The 25,128-nt window shown below is 46.1% G+C and overlaps 1 protein-coding gene across 2 annotated transcripts in view; it reads left to right on the top strand.

Annotated features, from left to right (window-relative positions):
* SLC51A (solute carrier family 51 member A) overlaps positions 1-25,128 on the top strand; it is a 151,949-nt gene that overhangs the window by 56,955 nt on the left and 69,866 nt on the right. Inside the window, exon 1 of one of the 2 annotated variants that reach the window (XM_085635981.1) lies at positions 10,917-11,112. The exons of the other annotated variant lie outside the window; for it this stretch is intronic. Coding sequence (XP_085492107.1) covers positions 11,078-11,112 — 35 coding nt within the window. The 5' untranslated portion in view covers positions 10,917-11,077. Of the gene's footprint in view, positions 1-10,916; positions 11,113-25,128 lie in introns of those variants that run through there. 2 annotated transcript variants of the gene reach the window in all.

Raw genomic sequence — 25,128 nt, 5'->3', positions numbered from 1 at the left:
ATTATAACCTTAAATAATGATGTGTATCCATTGGTTGATTAAACTGGGCAGTGAAATGCCAAACAAATACAAAAAATTGGGATGTTTGCACATTCTGGCCACACCTGTGGCTCCGCCCACTGATCCAATCCTTGGGTTATTCCCGCCCTCTGATTCTCCGCCCACAGTTCCCCTACTTTTTCTCCCGCACTTTGATCACTGGTAACCAGCCAAACGTAGGTGTGGCACGCTTCAGAGTAGGTACCTCCAGGGATGGAGGAGGTGTCTCTGCCTGTGGCGAGTGAGGAGCCAGTGATGTTACCTCACCTGTGATTGGCGGAGCCAAGGTATGGTGTGGTTGTAGGGTCCCTCGGATGTACGTTCTTGTTTGCCCAGTTTTCCAGAGGGCTGTAGTTTGCATACATGTTTGGCTACCTGTTTACCCCTGCTTCAGGGCAGCCTTGTATAAATAAACCTCAGAAGCAGGTGCGATGTTAAAAGTCCCGGCTGCGGTGTCCATAGGGCAGCCTGCTCCTCATTTTCTCATTCTGGCCGGCCTGGCATGTTTTCCTGTGCAGCAGCCATGTCACAAATCCCCTAAAAGGTGCTCTCTGTGTTTTGTCTTTTGTTCACTAACGTAGCGCTACACTGTGTCGTTGATCGGGGTAGACCCAGAGTGGCACTGCTTTTGACATGCGTGACCACCGTCCTGGTGAACAAGAACCAGTTCCCTGCGTCTGATTACCAGTCGTGGGGTACAGGTGTTTTACACCTCACTCAGTGGGAAGACTGCGTGCACGCTGTGTGTGTGTAAGCCGGTGGAGAATGCCACAACTGTGCCGCCTAGCTCCACTGCTTGTATGAGGAGTGCATAAGAGTGCATGGCTAAGGTGGTGGAGCCTTCTTTGGGGTACCCTCCTGTTATGTCACATCTAGGGGTATCGATTACTCCTTGGGGTTTATTGTTAGCCAGTGCTGCTGTCTCTCCTCTTCTTTGCCTGCCCCTCTACCCCACTCTTCCCTTCCCCCACTCTTCCCTTCCCCCACTCTTCCCTCCCCCCAATCTCCCCTCCCCCCAATCTCCCCAGTCCTGCAGAAGGCATTGTAAAGCCAAAAGCACCTGCCTAGGCTTGACTTCACCTCCAAGGAATGGAGCAGAAAGGGTTCCTTGTGCTGACCTGACTTGGACCAACCAGTTCTACCTGCTGCACCTGTGACTTCAAGGCTGACTGCGGCCAGGGATTGGTCGAAGCTTATTTATGGGATTTTGGCATAGGGCAGTGCAGCGAGGCACCTTGGTGCACTGCCCTACGACAACGTGAAAGGGCAGCAGTGCACCCTATTTAAGCAATACGCTGCTTTACTGTCCTTTCTCCCTGTGCTGGTGCCATTTGGGCAGCGTAGAGCCAACGCAGGCAGCCTTCTACCATGGTGCAAGAGCGCCTCCGTTGCATGCAAGTTTGTTTTTGTGCAGGAAGGGGAACCTTCCTGCACAAAAACAATCCTAAGAGGTGTTTTTCTCTCTCTATTTGCGCTGCAGAGTGCAGCACACACATAGAAAGAGGAAAGAACGCGGAGAAATAAACATATTTGTCCTTGTTACGCCTCACCCGGAAAGCGTACGGATTTAGCACTTCCCCAGGTTTACATTACTTTGTAAATCTGGGGCAGTGTCAAAATCCATGGGTGTTGCATGGAAACACCCACCGCAACGCCTCCCGGGCGCAGACTTAGGTGGCGCAGCGATGTGCACTGCGCCACCTTACTCATGAATTATGAGGCCACTCAAAGCTACCCACGCAAGATGGCTTTGCGTGGCATCATATATCGAAATGAGAACCCTGTGTCACGCAAGTACCACTTTACGTGGGGCAAAACAGCCCTCATAAATAACCCCCGAATATACACAGAGATGGGCTAGCTGCCCCTCAACTCTTCCCGCGTCTCGTTCTGCAGAAGTCATGACCCAGCAGCATTACTTGATTGGCCAGGGGTCATCTTGACCTCAGTCCACCATAGCAGAGCGACAGTTCCCTGGTCGCTTGGTTGCCACAGCGTGAAGCACACCTCAAGGAAATGCTCGTTGACTGGATTGACTCCACCTAAAAATTAGGAGTCAATGTTGAATCTGAGTGGCCATGTTGCCAGAGGCCAGCTGCTACGGTACCAGATGCAAGCTGGCACCTTCGGCTTATCCAGTGTTCACTGTCTTACATGGAAGAGCTCCGCCCACCTGCGATGCATCCTGGGAATTACCAGTGAATAACAGCCGGAAGTGCCTTGTCTGATTGGACAGGACTTTACGCACTTCCGATTAAGGCTGCACTGGTTTCCTGCAGCGACCTGGAAATCATCCCTGAGGGCAAATCAGTTTTTTGAAAACTCAACTACGGGAGGTCTACTGGCGCTCAAAAACTGTCCACAGACGCAATGTCATTTAAAGGATTTTGGGGGCTGCTGTACAGAATACATTTGAATTTAATAGATATTTCAAGCCAACATGACACTAAAAAATACCACATTATTATAACAACTTGAACAAGGTCATACAAAAACACTTGAAATACGTCTTGCCCGAGACCCCAAAATTCCTTAAGATGACACTAGTTTTGAGGGGCAGAGATGTAGGTAACAGTAGGCAGAGAGGTTTAGCTGGAGAAGTGCAATAGACAGAGGTCAAATAGAGAGAAAGTTCAGTTTCCCAGGGGGCCCCCTGGAAGTTGGAGGGCTGTGGAAATTGCCCACTTTGCTCAGACCTTCAAACGTCTCTGCTCAGACTATAACACACTGGTCACCCAACCCAGGCGCAGAGCCCTCAAGGGCCACAGACCACCGGGAGGGGCGGAGGCTTCAGGTGACTACAGGGTGCCTGGTGAGTAGGTGAAAAGTGTTTTGATCAATAAAGACACAAGCGAGCACTATTTGAACTGAAGTACTCTGAGCACCAAAGGGTGATTGGAAGAGGATAACTGACCCCACACAAGGGCATGTCTCAGGGACCCCGTCATTTGAACGAATGCGTCTTTAGCACACATTTGTTCTGCATGCCAGTCGTTTTACCAATTTGCCTTAGGCGGGCACTGGATATTGGAATAGTTTAATTTACTATTACAACTCTAGTCTGCGCAACAGTAGCGAAGGTGTTGGACTTTAACTCCAACACCACTCCACCATTGTGCCCCCTTAAAGCAAGTTGTTGTAACAACTTGCGTGCTAAAGACGCATTCATTCTGTTGCCGACACTGTGACGGCACAACGTGATTCTGGCTTCGTCATAAAGGACGTTTCCCGTGGTAAACCCCTGTGCAGCCTCAGCATCAACAGTAGAACACGCACAGCACCCTCCTGGGGGGGGAGGGGGGCAATAACACTGCCACTCTGCTCAGCTGGAATCCTTGATAGGGTCTGATCACTTCCCATCTGATATAGCCCATAGGTGCTTGTTTTGATTGGGTGAACCCTGACCTAACCAAGACATAGTCAACTCTCACTCGTTTCCCACCCCAGGGAAATGTAATTTTCGTTCATTATCTACACTCAAGAAAAAGCTTTTCTGCCCCCTTGAAAAGAGAGTTCCTTATTTCTGTCCCCGCTCATTCCACCCATGTAGAGGAAGGGTGGGACCAGAGGCAGAATGTTTGGCTGTGTCCCATGAAGAGGTAGGGAGTGAACCCCAAGACTGAGGACAGGACCTGCTGCTGCCCTAAGAAGGAAGAGAAGGAGGTGTACCCCAAGTCATGGAGGGAACCAGCCTGAATCAGACCCGAGCCTCCGTCCAGCCTCCTAGGGCACCCCTCCAAGGAAGCTCGGTGAAGGAAGATATGTTTCTGCCTCAGATAACCCGGGAGGGCATTCCATTCTCTTGCTGCTTGTCGAGAGAAGAGTCGGCCGCCCGAGCGGGCTCGCTTTATCCTAGGAATAGTTGCCAGGTTGTGTTCACTCGAGCGGAGATTACGTTGGGGCCTATAAGGACTTATCATATTTTCCAAAATGGAAGGGCCTTCTCCATGCATGATCTTGTATGTAATGCAGAGAGATTTGAATCGCACCCGCTCCTTCACCGGGAGCCAATGGAGCGATCTTAAAGCTGGCTTCGCCGACGTATAACGACTAGTTCCAGTCAAAATCCTGGCAGCGTAGTTCTGAGCCACTTGCAAAGTTTTAAAAGTGGAAGTCGGAGCCCCAAGGTATAAAGCATTCCCGTAGTCGATTCGTGACAGAACCAAGGACTGAACTACGGTCTTCCTTGCTTTTTCAGGGAGTTGAGGCAGGATTTTGCGCAGGGATTTCAGAATCCCATGGCAGACAGCAGAGGTCTTTCTGGCTTGAGTTTCGAAGGACAAAACATTGTCGAGCCAGAAGCCTAAGCTCTTTATTTCCGGCTTGGGCGATGGTATAGCACCCATACTGGCAGGCCAAACTAGATGATCGGGAATATTTTGTTTTCCTAAGAGCATCAGTTCAGTTTTTCCTCCGTTGAGTCTAAGTTGAGACAGATTCATCCAGTTTATTACCACCTCCAAACAATTAGCCAGATTGTTCGGGGGGGGGCGTCTATTTGTTGCAGAGAAAACACCAACTGGGTGTCATCTGCATAGCTTATTAACTGGATGCCAAACGGAGCGACTAGTTCCGCCAACGGGGCCATGTAGACATTAAGCAGTGTGGGGCTAAGGGACGACCCCTGTGGTACCCCACACTGTAACGCTAACAGGCGAGAGCAATTATTGCCCTCAAACACCTGAAAATATCTTTCCTCCAGAAAGGATCTAAGCCACTTCAAGGCTTTTCCGGTTACCCCGATGTTTCGGAGTCGAGTCAACAGCAGGTGATGGTTAACTGTGTCGAAGGCGGCGCTGAGGTCCAGAAGGATAATGGCAGCGCTGCCACCTGCGTCCAAAATCCTTCTGGCCTCCTCTACCACCCTCAACAATGCTGTTTCAGTGCCTTGTCCCTTTCTGAACCCTGTCTGGGATGAATTGAGAAGATTATGCTTCTCCAGAAATGCCGCCAATTGGATGTTTGTCAATTTTTCGGTTAGTTTCCCCATCCCAGGTAACAAAGATACCGGACGGTAGTTAGCCGGGTCTTCTGGGTTGAGGTTCGACTTTTTAATCAAAGATCTGACCATGGCCACTTTCCACGCCTTTGGAACCGTGGCCGATTCCAGAGAGGTGTTAACCATCTTAATTACCGGTTTACTGATGGTTGGGAGTGCCTGGTTGAGAATTTTCATGGGGGCTGGATCTCGTGGTGATCCACTTTTTATACTCCTCATCAGAGAGGGGAGAAGCTCTTCCGTGAGGGGGGCAAACTCAGAGAGTGTTGGACAATCCCTTCTTTCCTCCCAAGGAGGCACCCTGTGATGTAAAGCCGGGTCCAATACCGGGATCGTCTCCAGAATTTTATATATTTTGGTTTGAAAGTAGTTCGCCATATCCTCGCATCTTGTATCCTGCTCATCTGCTATTACGGGGGGGTCTGGGATTTTAGTCAGGAGCTTCACAATCTTAAACATTTCCCTGGGGGCATTGACGGCGGATTCGATTTTGTTCGCAAAAAAATCAGTTTTAGTGGTGATAAGAGAATTTTTGTATTTCTTCAGTATGATTTTATAGCTGATCTTCCTATCAACACTAAAATCCTTCCGCCAGTAACGTTCTGCCCTTTTACATTCTTGTTTCAATAGCCTTAAATCTGAGGTAAACCATGGATATTTCAGCTCTCCCTTCCTAATTGCTGAGGGTTTTTTCGGTATGATTTTATCCAGGGATTGGGTGATCCACTGATTAAAGTTGTTAACAGCCACTTCCACATTGGAATTATCCAATGGCTCGCTGCTTTCTAACAGTCCCTTCCATTTGTCCACATCAAGATTTGTCCAGGATCTTATTAAAGCTCTATCTGAGGAGGTGGTAATGAGCCCAGATGTAATACTGCTCTGGCCTTCTCTGGATAGGTGCACCTGTTTACATTGAGTCACCACTGACACCCGGGTCTCTGCAATTGTATCCAAACTGTGTATTTAATAAAGTTGAGTCAAATTATTTCCATGATGAAGTCTGTTGCCGTAGTCAGTGATGTTGTCGATTAGATTAACCATTGAGGAACCTTTAGACATGTACTCCACATGGCTAGGAGGAGCGATGTGACGCGAGAAGCCCTGTAGATAGCAGAGGTGGCCCCAGAGATATAGTTCAAAGAAAAATACACAGTTGTGCAACCGAGGTCTGGCCTGGCCATCTCTGCGGTGCTGGTGGCCTCGCCTTCCCTGCAGTTCTTTACTCTTGGTTCAATCAGTATCCAAAAATAAGAGCAGACCCTATGAGAAAGCCTACTTACAGACCCCAAGCCTGCACGAGAGACCAATCAAGCCCCCCTTATTTTCATAGATCACCTCTATGTCAGCAATGTGAGAGCTCTGTCAGCATCAGAAAACCTCTGTGGTAGTCATGGACTACCGCAGAGCGGTAGAATTGCAAACGTTCCTCCATCACCTTTCGTGTGTTTGATGTACCACCCTACGTGGCCGAGGGTATGACCATACGTGGGTCTTGTGCGCCCTGTGCCGCCGGAGCCAAGCTGCACCTCACCGACAAGCTCCAATCAGGGCGAAACCGGTCTTGGGCTGCTTCTCTTCTGGTTCAGAGAGCACCTGGCTTGGCAGCTCGGGCTGGACTGTTCTTATTGGAGCAGAGTCAAGACTGATTTGCATATCATGGCTGGATCCAAGCTGAGGTGGCACGGTGGGAAAGGGAACATTTGGGTTGGAATGCCACCCTGAGCAAGTGCCAGCTGGTAGACGTATTTCAAGCATCTGCCCATCACCTTTTGTGGGTTTAATGTTCCTATACACACTTCTGCTGTCTACTCCTTTCCACAAAATATTCAGTTTTTTGCTGTAACTGAAAAGGGCTGAGGTATAGAGGGGCAGAATGTGGTTCGCCCACGGTCACACATTAGTGGCCCGGGGAGGAAGCCTGGATTGGAGCTTGTGGCTTCTCCCTGAAGCAGTCAGCAATTTCATCAGTCTACTACACACACGCCTTTGCCCACTCTTTACCCCCACGCACACAGCTGAGCACAAGCTATGATGTAGCAACACTTTGCTCTAGTCCAGAATTACACAAAGTGATGTACAGTGGCAGAAAGTCTTTCTAACAAATTCATTTCTAATCACAATGTTGTTTTAAAGTAACACAAAGAGCGCTTTGTGCTCCTTTGTGCTAATTTGTGTGAAAGGGGCATCACTTGGGTGTTCCCACACCGCTGCACATGATTTTTGACACAAAGCGAGGGAGAGGATTTACAATTTACCAGAAGATTCTTAAAGTTTGTAGACATTGCAGAGGGGAAATTAGCTGAATGTGTACAGTAAAGGGCTTTCACTTCTTATCATCCTATTAATTTAGGAACAACCCCCCTGGAAGGGCAGATACACATTGTAAGAGTGGAGCTGCGTCTTCATGACATGAGCATCTGGAATCACGTGAATTAGTTAGGGCTTAGCACTGTCAAGCCTTGAGATGATTTTACAAAAGGGACATTGCACTTTAAAACTGTATATGCGGTAACTTCACTTTATTCTATGCCAGGGGCTAATAATAGGCTGGCACAGACTCTCCGTGGGCCACGCCATACAACTGAATGGGATTACTCATAGCGCCTAGCATGGTTAGTGAACAAAGGGGAAACAGGGTACTTTTGGCAAAGCGGAAGTAGTAGATGGATCATGTTTCTTGTCAATGCACTTTACCAGCAGGTTTGTTAGGTGTTTTTTTTTAACTTGATGAATTAGGTGTTTTTATCACGGGAATAACCCTTATTTTAATTGTGCTTTTATAAAGTTGTCCAACAGTGATATCACGTATAAAATGTTTACAAATGCGTCATATTGTAAGTTTTTATTAACTGAACAACAATTTTTCACACTATCAAAAACATTTCACAAAGCTCTATCCTCTATAATTGTTCACCCCAGTAATTGGTCCCCATTCTGGCCAGGAAAACTGTTCCCCATTTCGACAGAGAAAACTGTTCATAGTGCAGTCCGGAGGAGGCATTAATACCTAGAGATGGTCATTCGGGCCACTGTACTTCAGCGCCTGAACCCCGATATTTGCAATCAGGCCGTGTGAGTTGTTTGTGTAGTCTGTGGTGTATATGTGTGTGAAGTCAATGGGTTGTGTATGCGTGTTGTGTGACTGTGCATTGGTGTGCAGCATATGTGTGGTATCTTTGTGTGTCCGGAGTGGATGTGCGGTGTTTGTGTGTGTTATGGGCATTTGTGTCTGTGTAGTGTGTGAGTGCATTATGTGTGCGTTGTGTATTAGTGTATCTGTATTCATTTGTGAAGTCTGCGGTGTGTGCCTGGGGGCATGTATGTGTGGTGTTTGTGTGAGTGCTTGTGTGTGGCATGAGTGTATGTGTGGTGCTTGTGTGGGACAGTAGTGTATTATGAGGGCCTGTGTGTGTCAGTGGTGTATTATGTGTGGTCTTCTGTGTGTTGTGTGAGTGATTGTGTGTATGTCAAAAGTATGTGTGGTGTTTGTGTGTTGTGTGATTGTTTCTATGTGGTGTTTACGTGAGTAGTGTGTATATGTATGTGTGTTAGTGATGTCTGGGGTGTTTGTGTGTGGGTGTTGTGGGAGTGCTTGTGTGTGTCATGGGTGTATGTGTGGTGCTTGCGTTTGTTGTGAGTGCTTGTGTGTGTCATAAGGGCATTATGTGTGGTGTTTGTGTGTTGTGTGATTGTTTCTATGTGGTGTTTACGTGAGTAGTGTGTATATGTATGTGTGTTATTGATGTCTGGGGTGTTTGTGTGTGTGTTGTGGGAGTGCTTGTGTGTGTCATAAGGGCATTATGTGTGGTGTTTGTGTGTTGTGTGATTGTTTCTATGTGGTGTTTACGTGAGTAGTGTGTATATGTATGTGTGTTATTGATGTCTGGGGTGTTTGTGTGTGTGTTGTGGGAGTGCTTGTGTGTGTCATAAGGGCATTATGTGTGGTGTTTGTGTGTTGTGTGATTGTTTCTATGTGGTGTTTACGTGAGTAGTGTGTATATGTATGTGTGTTAGTGATGTCTGGGGTGTTTGTGTGTGTGTGTTGTGGGAGTGCTTGTGTGTGTCATGGGTGTATGTGTGGTGCTTGCGTTTGTTGTGAGTGCTTGTGTGTGTCATAAGGGCATTATGTGTGGTGTTTGTGTGTTGTGTGATTGTTTCTATGTGGTGTTTACGTGAGTAGTGTGTATATGTATGTGTGTTATTGATGTCTGGGGTGTTTGTGTGTGTGTTGTGGGAGTGCTTGTGTGTGTCATAAGGGCATTATGTGTGGTGTTTGCGTGTTGTGTGATTGTTTCTATGTGGTGTTTACGTGAGTAGTGTGTATATGTATGTGTGTTATTGATGTCTGGGGTGTTTGTGTGTGTGTTGTGGGAGTGCTTGTGTGTGTCATAAGGGCATTATGTGTGGTGTTTGTGTGTTGTGTGATTGTTTCTATGTGGTGTTTACGTGAGTAGTGTGTATATGTATGTGTGTTTGTGATGTCTGGGGTGTTTGTGTGTGTGTGTTGTGGGAGTGCTTGTGTGTGTCATGAGTGTATGTGTGGTGCTTGCATTTGTTGTGAGTGCTTGTGTGTGTCATAAGGGCATTATGTGTGGTGTTTGTGTGTTGTGTGATTGTTTCTATGTGGTGTTTACGTGAGTAGTGTGTATATGTATGTGTGTTAGTGATGTCTGGGGTGTTTGTGTGTGTGTGTTGTGGGAGTGCTTGTGTGTGTCATGGGTGTATGTGTGGTGCTTGCGTTTGTTGTGAGTGCTTGTGTGTGTCATAAGGGCATTATGTGTGGTGTTTGTGTGTTGTGTGATTGTTTCTATGTGGTGTTTACGTGAGTAGTGTGTATATGTATGTGTGTTATTGATGTCTGGGGTGTTTGTGTGTGTGTTGTGGGAGTGCTTGTGTGTGTCATAAGGGCATTATGTGTGGTGTTTGCGTGTTGTGTGATTGTTTCTATGTGGTGTTTACGTGAGTAGTGTGTATATGTATGTGTGTTATTGATGTCTGGGGTGTTTGTGTGTGTGTTGTGGGAGTGCTTGTGTGTGTCATAAGGGCATTATGTGTGGTGTTTGTGTGTTGTGTGATTGTTTCTATGTGGTGTTTACGTGAGTAGTGTGTATATGTATGTGTGTTTGTGATGTCTGGGGTGTTTGTGTGTGTGTGTTGTGGGAGTGCTTGTGTGTGTCATGAGTGTATGTGTGGTGCTTGCATTTGTTGTGAGTGCTGGTGTGTGTCATAAGGGCATTATGTGTGGTGTTTGTGTGTTGTGTGATTGTTTCTATGTGGTGTTTACGTGAGTAGTGTGTATATGTATGTGTGTTTGTGATGTCTGGGGTGTTTGTGTGTGTGTTGTGGGAGTGCTTGTGTGTGTCATGAGTGTATGTGTGGTGCTTGCGTTTGTTGTGAGTGCTTGTGTGTGTCATAAGGGCATTATGTGTGGTGTTTGTGTGTTGTGTGATTGTTTCTATGTGGTGTTTACGTGAGTAGTGTGTATATGTATGTGTGTTTGTGATGTCTGGGGTGTTTGTGTGTGTGTTGTGGGAGTGCTTGTGTGTGTCATGAGTGTATGTGTGGTGCTTGCGTTTGTTGTGAGTGCTTGTGTGTGTCATAAGGGCATTATGTGTGGTGTTTGTGTGTTATGTGATTGTTTCTACGTGGTGTTTACGTGAGTATGTATATTTATGTGTGTTTGCGATGTGTGTGTGTGTTATGAACTTGGGCCCCTCCAGCAGTGGCGTTGACAGTGGGGGGGGGGGGGGGGCGGGGGTCCTATTTGCCGATGAGTAAGAGGCGGCGAAAGAGTTCCTGAACTTTGCTCTTTGGCGGCGCTGAACGCCAAGGATTCATGGAAGGCCCAGTGAGCCGGGGTCATGGCTCCACTCACAGGGGCGATGAACTCTCAGCCCTTGACCAGGCCGAACAAACACTGGGCTCTGCGCGTGCTGGGACGACCCACCCGGCCCCAAAGGGCTCACTCTGTGGGATAGAGGCGCCGGGGAGACACTCCATCCACGCCGAGAGCGAGAGGGCACCCCAGGAGAAGACATGGAGTCCATACCGGAGCTGAATCCAGACCCGAGGTGAGCCTCCATCATCGGCCTCGCGCACAGGAGGCGAGGAAGGGGTGGTACTTGTGGGCACAGGGGGGGCAAAGGGTGCCTAATTCAGGTTAAGACATGGCAGATCTGAAACCAGACCCCCAGGTTCTTGTACGTCAAGTGGGGCATTCCACAGGTGAGGACATGGCAGAGAGGAAACCAGACCCTGGGTGAGCCTCCATCATGGGCCTGAAGCAGAGGAGGCTAGGAAGTGGTGGTACTTGTGGGCACGGGGGGGGGGCACAGGGTGCCTAATTCAGGTGAAGACATAAACCAGACCCTAGGTCTTGGCTCCTCAAGTGGGGCATTCCACAGGTGAAGGCATGGCAGAGATGAAACCAGACCCTAGGTGAGGATTCATCATGGGCCTCACGGAATGTAGGTTAGGAAATGGCCGTAGTTGTGGACATGGGGTCGCATAGGGTGCCTACTTCAGGTGTAGACATGGCAGAGATGAAACCAGACCTCCAGGTCCTTGTTTGTCAAGTGAGCTTTCCACAGGCGAGGACATGACAGAGAAGGAACCAGACCCTAGGCGAGTTTTCATCATGGGCCTCACGCGGAGGAGGCTAGGAAGTGGCGGTAGTTGCCGGGAGAGGGGTGGCAAATGGAGAATTCCTAATTTCAGGACATGGACCCCATGGAGACACAGGAAAGCGTTCCTGATCCAATGAGACTAGCGCCTAAAGAAGGCTGCACAGTGGTGGCACATGGGTGAACAGAGTTGGCACGTGGAGCATGCCTCAGGTGAAGTCATGGCAGAGTTGAAGCCAGACTCCACGTTCTCCTTCCTCGTGGACCACACTCCCTGAGGTGGCTAAGAGGCTGTTGCGGGTGGAAGTGGTGTGGTGGCAAATGGTGCATACTTCAAGGTCAGGAAATGGGGCCCCAAGACAGAACAGAATCCAGACCTCAGGTACGCGTCCTTAATGGGCCTCGTACCATAGGGGACTGCCCGGTGATGCATGTGTGGGCAAAGGTGTGGCAAGTGGTGCATACCCCATGTCAGGGCATGGATCTCACAGTTGACGATGTTGGTCATTGGCCTTACTCCAGGAGGCAGGTAGGAGGTTGTGCCACGTGCCGGTGCCGTGGTGGAGAGTGGTGCATAACGCATACCTTTGATGAGGACGTGGCCCCTTCGGCAGGACTGAAACCACTCCATGGGCGCAAGTTCCTCAAGGGTTTCGGTCCCACCCTCTGGTAGTACAAGTGCACACAGTTGGCCAGGGGCACATCCGTTAGCCAGGGCTGGATTTCTGAAGCGAGGCTCTTGGTGCAAACCTATCACCACCGGTACCCTGGGCGCCATGGTCCTCCTGCCCACGAAGGGTCGGAGCCATCGTGGCCACAGCGACGCATCTGTTCAGAGATAGTCAGCAGAGTAACAGCGCACCAGCACGGGCGCGAGGCGAACACTGTATTCAGAGGGAGTGAGGGAGGGTGGGGCTGCCTAAAGTCAGGGTGGAGAGCCGCCACTGTGGGTATGGGTTGGGGCTCACTTTACCAAACGGCAGAGTTGAAACCACACTCCAGGTCCTTCTTCTTCATGGACTCCCGGAGGCGGCTCGGCGGTTGTTGCAGATGGAAGTGGAACGTTATTTCTCCTCGTTACCCCTCCCCTGGGAAGGCGAAGGCTTTTGAATCATTCCCAGGTTCACAAGTCCTTGTAAGCCCGGGACTGCATCAAGATCTATGGGCGTTGTGTGGGATGCAGTGTAAGGCAATGAAGCGACCGGCGCTGCTTTGCCTGAACCCATATCTACAAGGCCATGAAAAGGCATGCAAAGTGGCTTTGCGTGGCCTCATAGAAACGGGTGTGCACTCTGCGCCGCCGATGCGTAAAATAAAGTGACATATAGCTCTAGGCTCGTAAATAAATCCCTTCATTTTTAGCTCCCAGTTTTAAATTATGTCACATTTTGAGGCATATTTACGAGGAAATGGCAGAGCGCCGAGCTACAGCAAATTGTGCAGCGCCGCGCTCTGCCATTTCCAAAACGCAGGGATGTGCCATATTTACAACAATATGACGCACTCCTGTGTTATCCATAGCGCTAGTGCTAAAACGAGCTGCCTAGCGCCAACACAGACACTCTTGTGCCATAGTGTCCAGGGTGCCTGAGTTGCAGGGAATGATTGCTTATGTGCAGGAAGGGTCACCTTCCTGCACATAAACCATGAATAACGGTGATTTGCTACTTCTATGAGTGCTGCAGAATACAGCGCACATAGAAAAAGCAAAAACGAGGAGAAATAAAAGTATTTCCCCTCCTTGCACCATTCTAGCATCTGCTATTGTTTGGCGTTAGTTTTTGGTGCTGCCTCAGATTTACACATCCTTGTAAATCTGGGGCAGCATAACAAACAGGCCTTGGCATAGCCAATAGGTCTCGCCTTTGGGACCTTAATAGTGTTTAGCCAGAGATACTGGCAATGTTTTTAAGGTATGTTGTAGAGTAATGTAGCTGCTGTGTTTAATACTGTAAAGTTTGTGTGCAAGTTGTGCTTAGTGTAGTGACGTTAGGGCAGTGGCATGCTATGGAATGTAGCCGTGAGTTGTGATATGATGTGTGTTGTTGGTATATGTGTGTAGTGTTTTTTGCTGGTGTGTATGTTGGTGGTATTTGTAAGTTTACCCCCGTCCCCAAAAACACAATTGTAATGATATTAATTATGTGCGTAGTGTGATGCGGCTAATGTGTTATTAAAGTTTTTTAAAATCCAATACATTGTTTTGTTAGTTGTGTGTTGTTTTTCTGTATGGCTTTGCAAAGGCTTTATATGAAAGCAATTAGGGGCATATGTATCAAAAAACGTATTTGCGATTCTCAAATAGCGATTTTTTGAGAATCGCTATTTGAGAATTGCAAAACGGGATGTATTTAAAAATTCGCACATATTTTGCGAATTCTTAATATTCCTTAATTGCGATTTGCAAATTGCGAAATCGCAATTAAGGAATACCTTCCCATTCATTCCTATGGGCCAGGAGGCCCATAGGAATGAATGGGAAGTAATTCTCAAATTGCGAATTGCAATTTGCTAATCGCAAATTGAGAATAATTTCAAAGGTGCAAGGGTGTCATAATGACACCCTGATGCACCCCTGAAGTGAACATGTGTGCGCATATGGCGCCACATGGCACTTTGAAAAATGCCAAAACATTGCATTTTTCAAAGAAATCGCAAATTACCACCAACTTGAAGTTGGTGGTAATTTGCGATTTCTTAAGGAGAATTCGCACAACTTGGGTGCGTGTTACATAGCATTTAAGGAATCGCAATTTGCGATTCCTTAAATGCTTACGCAAAATTAAGGAATCACTAAATTAGCGATTCCTTAATAATGCAATGCGAAAATGGCTCATACATCGCATTTTGCGATTTTGTGTTCGCAAACGCTGTTTTTTGGCGAATCGCAGCGTTTGCGAATACAAAATCGCTTGATACATATGCCCCTTAGAATCTGAAATGTTTCTGCAAAAAAGCTCCAAAATAGTTAGAGTGGCAAAGCTAGAAGGTTTCACCTATGCCAAATGTATTGGCTTTGTGAATGTGTTTTACGTCGCCCAGCCGTTGATCCGCTGTACACCTGCGCTTTTCCCCTCTCTACTATAGTTAGGCTCTTCTGCCCCGATTATGAAACTGCCCTTGCAACAACACCGCACCCCCCACCCCCACCTTTATAAACTTTACCTGGTGCACGCGCTGCACGGAACTCGGAGCATTACGTGCGCTGCGGTCACAGGGCTGTGCTTGGAGCATTAGGTGCGCTGCATTCACAGGGCTGTGCTTGGAGCATTAGATGCGCTGCATACACAGGGCTGTGCTTCAAACACCACGAAGCTGCAGGCCCCACCTGCAGCGCTGTTTACAGTATGCCTCTCCCTGTATTGGAACAGGGACAGGTCATTTAACTTTTTTTTTAGACAGATTAATATAGCGCAACCTTGAGTCGAAGGTTTTGAAGCGCTTTACCTGAGCTCTAGTTACGTTACACAAGGACTCTTTAATGAGCCTGTGCACGTGAGAAGGATTCTGGGAAAGGTTGCATGCGGTGGCCACATACACGCTGTCAGCTGCTGGGGCAGAGATAACCATGCTTTTATGGCATAAACAGGTAAATGTAAATGTATCACCGTGACACAAACTATTCTTTCAAATGAGCACTCGCCTCGCTAGCGCCTGGAGTCACTGCTCACTCGGCTCTTACATTTCGTGTGTTAGTGCACTCACATTTTACAGTGCGTTTCGGACAACAAAAAGGAGCCAATAGAGCTTGAGGCAGTAAAACACCAACCTACAGCAAACTGCGTTTTAAAGAGCAAACTACTCAACTACGTTACAGTTTAAAAACAATCCTTGCCTCTAAACCCTTTGGTTTAAATTCCAATCCCAGTTTCCGTTTGCCTATAAAATTTGGTCAAGGAAGCACAACACCTACAACGAAGGGGGCGAGTTTAAAGACAGGAAGGAGAAAGCAAACAAACACACCAACTGAATGAATATGGTATTTGAAAATAAGGAGAAGAAGGAGAAAGTGTAACCGGAGCTGGTTTCAGGAGAGAGAGCCGTGCACGAGGGAATGACTAATGCAGCTGTTTTCAAGCACACTCGTGCTTGTGGCACCATCCGCCTTGCGGGAGCGAGCAACAGCCAATTAGCATGCGTGTCGCTGCTCACTCTCGCAAGGTGGATGCCGCCACAAGCACGAGTGTGTGCTTGAAACTGAGCAGAGCGATGGCTAAAGGCCCTCCTAAGCAGTGCATGGTCGCTGCGTAGGCGAGACCTAAAAATGGTTGTTGCAGTGGAACGCCCCCAGTAACACACATTGAACGCAGGGGCAGATCCTCCGTTGGAGTGGAGGTGTATCACCCCACTTAAATTCCCCCCTCCCAAGTCCCCTAGATGAAAAATAAAATTGTAATTTATTACCGTTTTATTTTTCATCCCCCATTCCAAACAGAGCATCAGGATGGGAGCGGGCTGAGTGACAGCACCAGGGAGGAGGGAGGGCTGGAAATGCACTTTTCAAAGCGTGCAAGTCCCTTTGGGCGACCGTCTTGCGATGACCAGCCAGACATGCGCAAGTTGAAACCTCTAATCCAGCTGTCTTAAAACAGCTGGAGTAGAGTACGTGCAGTCCTCCAGGGTGCTGTGGAGCACCGAGTGAGGCTGCTCCCTCCAATCAGGGCACTGCTTTCACAGCATGAGAGCAGCGCCAGGATTTAGTAATGGAGTTGCAGCATCCTGTCCCCGTGGGCGTCAGCGAAAGAAGAGCTGTGGAGCCGAGGATGTAATTCGGTTAGTCTTTTTTATTTAATTTTGCCCCCGTGTCTGCCCACTCCCCGGTAGGCCAGCCACCACTAATTGCACCTCCTTGAGTGACCAGAGGACAGATTCTATACAGAGCCATGTGAGATATTGAACCACCCAGCCGTGTGCTGGGCCAGCCTTGCACGTCACTGTCAATGCGGGAGTGAAACAAGCAGGGGGTCAAAGGTCAGTGGCCTGTGCTATGAAGGTGACTAATTAATATCCACCCAATCTGGTCCGTGAAGAAACGAACAGTGAACGCAGTTCAGCCCCAAAGGACAGTAAATATATCACTTTGGTCATATAAATCAGAAATAGGAAATGCTCTCTTTCAAATTCTGAGAGAATACATTGGCAGCAGCACCCCATCACGATGCTGAATAAGCATTGGCAAAGCTAATTGTCTTTGCCTTGGCATGGCAAGCTGCTGCGAAATGTATTTTTAAAGCATATTTTTGAAAGCATATGTTACGAATCTTAAAAGAAGGAAAAAGTAAACATGCTGATACCTCAAAGTGATGGCAATAAGGTTGCAATAAATATTTTAAGTAAGAAAAACGATCTCATATGATTTTAGTAGAACAGTATGAAGATGTCTTGGGACGAATATAGAAACATTTTTTAGTTTTGAAACGCAGAACCCTTGAAATTAAAAATGTTATTGCCACAAAGAAAATATACTATTTGCATTGAACTATTGTAACTTAAAGACTTAGGTAAAACACACATGATAATTAAAAAATAAAACAAACATTGGCAAAGCTGTGCAGCATCAGCAAAACATTTTTTTGCAAATGCTGTGCAGCATAGGCAAAAAAAATTACAATGACAGGTACGCACAAGTGTGCATGTATGCACCATGATGCTGTGGCATTCCAGCGTGATGATGTATCGCCACACGAGTCCTTATGGATGAGCGTAGATACAACATAACACAGCCGACATTTTGTTTCTTTTTCTAATTTACCAATCCAAGATGGGGGATTCCATAATGTGGTCGAAAGCAACGAGCCCAGCACCAAGTGGCATCTGCCGGGCTCCCAAAAAAACAAAAAAAAGATGGGGGGTTTTCTAGTCAACCACAACGGGAGTGGTTGGGCAGAAGCCAACATGGGCGAGCAACAGAGCAGCTTAAGGCAGGGAGGAGTAAAGAAATAAAAATATTAAATAAAATTAAAAAAAGTTGTGGTGGTGGAAACGATGGACAAGGTGGGCTTGGAAGAACCAACAAGGAGCATGTGAGGGGGGAGTGAAATTAGGAGGGGGCAAGCAGCACATAAGAGAGAGAGCAGGAAAACACACATTCTGTCATGAAGTGCTGAAATTGAAAATAAGTCACCTGAAGGTGAGAAGTGGCTACAAGACAATCGCCATCCAATCAAAGGATGATAGAGAAGGCATGCTCCAAGGGAGGGGGCAAACACAAGGGGAGGAAAAAAAGCTATCCAATAAGAATCATGCAAAGGAAACTGACAAAAGCCCAATCAGTAGTAAGCAACGAGATAGCCATGGCCCACTGTAAGCTTTAGTAGGGTCCACAGGGAATCTTTGAGAGGCAGTGGAAAGATGTTTGGGGGCAAGACCTAAATAAGATTTAAAAAATGGATTAAAAAAAAGCATTGGCCAAGTAAACTATTGGCCCATCAACCGTGGCACTGACGTGTGCTTCTTTTTAGGCAGATGTGCAGATGTGATAAGGCAAAATGTCGTAACCCACTGTGCAAGGGAGCTAACGCCTGCAGAGGGATGACCCATTGATCCATGCTGTTTGCTCTGGCAGGCAGAAGCAAATTGTGAATGACAGGTGAAAAGACCAGAAGATGATGACCCAAAACCCTCTATGGTTGATTTTATAGCTGTATTTTTATTTATGTTTTTTGTATTAGCCGAGGCTGGGCAACAGCTAAAGCTGTTTTTAGGCCAGACCTAAACGTGAGTGCTCGCTTCTTAACTTTGGAAAACCTTCAAATGTTAATTAAAAGATAATCTAAAATCCCTCCTAAGGAACATTAGTAAAAAGATGAGTTTAATTGTATTTCAAGATCAAAGTGAAGGAAAAAACTTTGCAAGATAAACTTTGAGCACCACAGTGGAAAATGACCTCAAATCATTTCCTTTCTTACTTTCATTGTCTGTCTCCTTGTTGATTTCAAAACAAGACTCATCAGTGAAGCAGGAGGTGAACCAAATGAGTAACCTGTAAGGATGGTAACTGCCTAAGCAGATAAAATGACCCAATATATGAAAGTCCTTGAGTTTGTGCAATACACTTTATTGTGATTAGTGCTTGTTTACAACTCAGGGTGTAGCTGCAGGTTTTCCAAAAATATGTAATTATGAATCCACAGTAATCTGGTGAGAACCCCCAAGGCTTCTTCTTTCTCAAGCAAGTGCTGTAAGTCCTAGAATTCAACATTCTTGATAACCAAGCACTTAGATAGAACTCATCGCTTCTCCTCCAGGGTTGGACCGCTGACACGTGTTTCGCTCACATGGCAGCAAGTGAATCATGGAAGCTTTTTCAAGGCTTCCAGCAATATTTCTTCTGTATTTAGTTTCAAAATATCCCTAACAATGGGGGCCCTTGGTGTTTGTAAACAAACAGTATGTTGCAGTCTCTTCTGGGGACCAGCAACTACAGGTCATAAGGTTTACACTTATTTAAAAGTCAGTTATGGATATTTTGAAACTTGACACAGCAGAAATATTTCTTGAATCCGTGTGAAAGCTTACATGCTTTGCTTTATATATAGCCCATAATTATATGAATGATGTGGGTTAAACTTCCAAAGTTGCAAACCATTCCGTTCTGTTCTAATGCCTTCCATCTGACATGAGTTCTTGTGCTTGCTGCTTGTCTAGAAGATTGTTCTCGTCTACTGACTATTTAGGTCTGGCCTGACAGCTTTAGCTGTCTGTGAGCACATTTTGCTTCATTTATAATAGTGCAGTCTATGTCTATGTAGATTATTTGTAGAGCGCAACTATTACTCCAAGGAGTGCAGTAGCCCAATGTTTTTCTTAGAAGTTTACCACCAGTGCTTCCAAATGCCAGGACTGCTGAACACACCAAAGCGGCCTTGTTTTGGCTGTACCTCAAGACTCTTTCTTCCACCATCCAACACTTCTTGTCTCTTTTTCTCACTCTTGCAGACTCTTTTTATTCCTATATCCTTCCTTTGTCACTGTCCCCCTATCTGCCCCTTCCTTCTCTCTTTTCCACCTTTCTGTCTTGCTCTGGGTCAAAGTCTGATGACGTAAAATGTTTGGTCCACCCAAAATGAGTGGTGGTACCGGCTAAATAAACAAATTATGCACTGGTGAACCTCTTGGAATGGCACCAGAATATTGTGATCAAAATATTGTCTGACTGGAATACGATGTCCTGAATTTCTTTTACCAAAACATTGTCTCATTCGAGATTGCAATACAAAATCTATACCCAGTGAGACAATATTTTTGCATATATTTAGGGCTTAGAGGATGTGAGGTCATCAACAGCCACTTGACTTAGCTACCTCGACATTGAAAACTTCAGGTTTTTGGTACTTGACCAGATTTTTAAAGTCGGATGACGCTAAGTTGGATATTGTACCGACTGGTGTGAAATCGAGCAGGTTGCACCTCGATGCTTACTGTAGGCGTCACTGATATAGATGGCGATCCTTATATAAGGTTTCGTCAAAATGTTAATATGGCTATATGAATGTAAGAGATGATATAGAAATAATCCACATCCTTGGGTTTGAGACCGTGGAGTGTTGCTATGTCTTTTTTATCACCCGAACAATGGCACGTAAACAACTAGTGAGTGAAGGCTGTTTCATCTGGGAGAAAGAGCATCTGGGCAGATGGTGAGACAGACTGGAGATGCTGGCCACACTGTACAGTCCTCCCTGTCCTCAGCTTCAGGTGCACCGGTACTAAACAGTAAAGCTCATCTATATATCACTCGTCAGACCCACCTGCACTCCCTTCTAATACCACTGTTACGCTGCCATAAAAATACACTGTTAAAAAGAAGTGCAGTGGAACACGCAAAACTCCCGCCAGAATCCCATGTGTTGTGTTACAACTCCATGACCTGCAATCATTGGGGTTTGCCTGATAAAAATTTGGCAAAAACTTTTCTTGTGGACTAAGGGAAAGACTTTTGGACCAGTTGCACAGACTCTTGGGATCCTTCACAAATTGTGCCCAAGAGGACTGAGATTTTTAGACCCAGTATTGACCCATTGTTGAAGTGTCCCTCAGCATCATCCAGGCCAGAGGTCTTCAAACGGGGGGCCGGACACCCATAAGCGGGCCTCAAGTGATCTCAGGGGGGCATCAGGCTCTGGTCAAAAGAAGCAAATGCTGATACCCGTACTTTGTTTTAAGAGGAAAAGATCTGCAGTCATTTGCTCTGTAATGGGCCATCAATAACATCTTTTGACATTTATTTCCTAGCTGGAATTATGTGTCAATAGGGAATGACACCAAATATTCTTCAAAACCCCCACCCCCATTTCTAATAATCACACTGCGGTTACTTTTACACGTTAGTTAGGACTGCCTGACCAGAATAGTATGTTTGGCAATCGTATCTTTGATTGCATTTGTAAAACAGTAACAGCAGGGGCGTAACACATGCCCCCGCAGTGTGGGTGGGCCCCTGAGCTGCAGGGGTCCCCCTCAGCACTGTACTCAAGCCTGAGAGTTCCGTATAGAATCCGGAGGGGGGCCCCTCTGTGTACCTTGCAGGGGGGCCCCTTAAACTTTCGTTACGCCACTGAGTAACAGAGCTTAACTGCATAACTAAAATAAGTCTAAACATATTTAAACATAGCTAATTTAATAGACTAATTGTGAAAAATTCTAAGGGGTGGGGGCGATTATTATTTTTTCCACGGGGGGGGTCATTAAAAAGTTTGAAGACCACTGATCCGGGTAATATTGCTTCTAATATCCAAGCTCCACCACATGGTCATTTTACGAATGGGAAAAGACTTGGGGCTGAGGTGTCCCAGCCGCACCTTTCCAGAAAAGACGAGACTTGCCCAGATTAGGTACCATTTCCAGCTCAGAGAAGTTACAAGCCAGTCAAACATGTTGAGCAAGAGCTCTTATGACTGCAATCCAACCTCCTCGGATAACCTTCCCTGGCATCGTAAAAAATACCAACCCAAACATTGACATCAGTTCCATCTGTAAATGAGTCATTCTTGTAAAATGCTCATTGATCTGTGGAGCACCAAAACTTTCACTTTTTCCACAGACCACAAGCCTAGGACTACCTGATGATTCCTTTCCACTTGCGTACCTTGAATTATGTCCTTTTCTTCAACTTGTCAGTGCATTCTAGGAGTTGTAGTCTTGGGGCAGACCAATTCAAAACAATTATCTGTTAAACAAAAGATAAGGAGTGGAAAAGTTATGTCCCAGAGACAAGGAGTCATCTGGTCACTCCACCAAACCCCAAGAAGACAACTTCTTAATATCAAGTAACCAACGTACTAATTGTGTGTGAATTATCCTTCTACTCTCCATATTGTTGAACAGTAAGGGGTGTGTTTTCTTTCAAAAATAAGTAAAACCAAGGCATGGTTGGAGGCATGTTTGTGAACTAAAGAACATTTGAAAGAGTACAGTTCAATCCTGGTTCATAGATTCGGGAATGATGGGCTTTCAACGTCCGAAGTAAGATTTTCAAAGATAAAAGTGAGTCCTTTATGGTGGAAATTTATAAATTCACAAATCCTGGGTTAGCGGGTCTTTAGTAACTGTTCCTGCATGGATTAACCAGCAAAAATTCATAAACACCCAAAATACATGTGGGTTTGTGGGTATCCACATACGGGTTACAGGTAGAGTTCCACGCTGGAAATACATGGTATGTCCTATCTTTTTGTGTACTGTGACTCCACAGTCATAAAGATACTACTAGTAAAATACCTTTGTGAATAGCAAACAATCATAAATTTACACAAAAGTATACATTTACCTTTGTGAATCAGGCCCATGCAGATTAAATACCGGCAAGGGCAGGAGAAAGAGCGTTTACAAAATTGATCTGGTGAAGAGGAATGAATTTCTCTACTGGTGAAAGTATTTTCCTTTAAGAAACAAAAAAACTAGAGGTGCAAATTCATGTTCATGTTCAATCTATGTAGGCAAAATTATACAAGTTATATAATAATGAATGAGGAAAATGTATTTGAGTTGAGTACCAAAGAGACCTGTGACTGTCATAGATTCCAGGTCCGATCCTGGGAGTGTTTGAGAATTCCAAAAACATCCGACATTTGCTCCAAAACAAAGAAGTAACTTTATGGAGCAAATGTTTTACTTTTTTTGTGAACCCTTTTCAATCAGACCCAAAGCAATTGCTTACTATACTTCATTTTCTTGCGTGGGCCAGGTTGGAACAAATGTATCTCTTCACCAGGATGTTTTATGAATCTGCAAATTGCTTTATGGGATCTGGCCCTTTATGTGTGAAGTGCTAGCTTGAAAATTGCCATTCCCTGAACATTGTTTAAATATTGACTCTTTGTGTATGCAGCAAAAGTGATTCTGCAGATTCGACCCTTTCTTTGCTCACCTTCTGTTGCCCAGTCACAGTTTAAGTGTTTGCAGGATACACATAGGCAGCATATGTTACCCACATGCAGGGCCAAACTTGCCCTTTATTGGGGTTATGAATTCTGTGCATTTCTTGTACATCCAAGTTGCACTAATATGCGTTCCTTAATTTCTATAATGCAAACATTGCACCTCTGCCCTAGTTGTGAGCCCTCTGGGGCAATTCTGTGATAGGGCAAGACAAGAGGCTGCATACACCTTTGTCAACAAAAGAAATGAGACAACCCCTAGGTTGGGACTGCCATTACTCAAAGGTCCAAGATCTGAAGTATTGTGAGTTCCTTGGATTTGAGGCCCTACCGCCACGTCTGCACACTCAAAGGGATACCAAACATTTATGCCTGCAGGACATGTAATCACGAATGCTGAGTTATTCTATAGCCGGGGCACAGAACCCTCTTCGAAGAGTTTCCCTGTCACCCGTAAGTAAGTTGCGAGATATAAACTAAACAAAAATGGAAAGTTTAACCATACATTACTTTATCTCCAAACTCCATTGACCAGACTAACAAAAAACCTGTCCTCACAACACTCATATGCAAAGTATATACATAACACTACTAATGTACCCAGCTGACACAGACACAACAAACGCCCCACTTTCTCCATGTTCCATGAGCAACATATACAGCAGAAGAAGGACAACACACTCCGCCGCACACTTGCGCACAAAAGTGCTGACAAGCACTTCAACTCGCCCAACACCCAGTCGCTTATTGAATACTCAGGATCGGAACGGTGCTCAGAATGGTCCACCTCTCGTTAGCCTCAAGTCTGTATGCTACAATAGTGTAGACTATTGAGGTGATCAAGTGAGGCGAGGGAAGGGAGGGAACAGCTGGGAGGGCGATCTAAAGAGAAAAACGAAATACAAGATCAGTGATTTGTATTTCTAGCAGAACATATATATTATGTTTACACCAATAGATAGTACCTGAAAGAGAACCATAAAAATCAAGTGTCCAGCTTCTTGTGAGGATCACTGGAACATATGTGGGCTTGCACAATGTCAATTATGATGATTCTCTGGAAGAACATGAGATAAAGGATTCTTGTGACCAAGCTTTTTAACCCGCAGACAATAATGATATTGTTATATGATACGATTCAAGCACCTACCATAACATACCACCCGCCTCGTGCCACAGGGGAAGAGATTACCCAGGAACTCCCATGGAAACCCTTGTTAAGGTGGCAAAACAAAGCAAGCAGAATGTTACCACTCCTTCCCAGAGGCGTAGCAAAGGGGGGAAGCAGACCGCCCCGGGCAGCACGAGTTGTGGGGGCGGCCTGACCTCCTCCCACTCTTGCTTGTCGTCTTGGGACGGCAATCGCCCCCGTTCCCCCAACTACACTGCGCCCGTCGGGGGCAGCAATTGGCGGAATCTCGCCAGCACACGAACCCTCCACCCCACTCTTCAATGCGTCCGCGGGGGGCAAATGCAAAGACCGCAACGAGCGGCCAAAGGGCTAGCTACACCACTGCTCCTTCCACTATCAATGCATCACATATTCTTATCATAGAGCAAAGGAAAGGAATTGTTGAAATTGGCAAAGCCACCAAGCTATGTTATTCAAGAAATACTAAAACTCATATCTGTTGCCTTCCAATCTGAAGGATCTGTGCATGCGGCACTAGTCTTTCCCTTTAAACAAACATCTTCTGAAACGTGGTATATCCAATGAAAATTTATGTAATAACAGCGTACTGATCCTCTTCGGATAACAATCAAAACGGGCTGCAAAGAATCATGTGCTCTATGCTAAGAGCTCTTCATTTCCTCCTCGCAAGGCTGCAGGGAAACACAAGACTCACCAATGGAAAGAAAGAAATCATCTCTGAACGCAGAAAGGAGCTGCATTCCTGATACGCAGCATACGCAGTTGCACAAAAAGTACGGTGGCGGTGTCACCCTCCTGGAAGAACAGACATACAGCACACATGCATACATGCCAACATTTTAGGAGAGGGAAGTGGGAGATTTAACATAAAAAATTAGGAGAAAGAAAATTCCCCATTGACTTCTATTGTAGAAAATGCAATTTCAGGCAGGA

The sequence above is a fragment of the Triturus cristatus genome, chromosome 11 (genome assembly GCF_964204655.1).
Source record: "Triturus cristatus chromosome 11, aTriCri1.1, whole genome shotgun sequence".
NCBI classification, from domain to species: Eukaryota; Metazoa; Chordata; class Amphibia; order Caudata; family Salamandridae; genus Triturus; species Triturus cristatus.
This window is presented reverse-complemented; position numbering and strand designations above follow the sequence as displayed.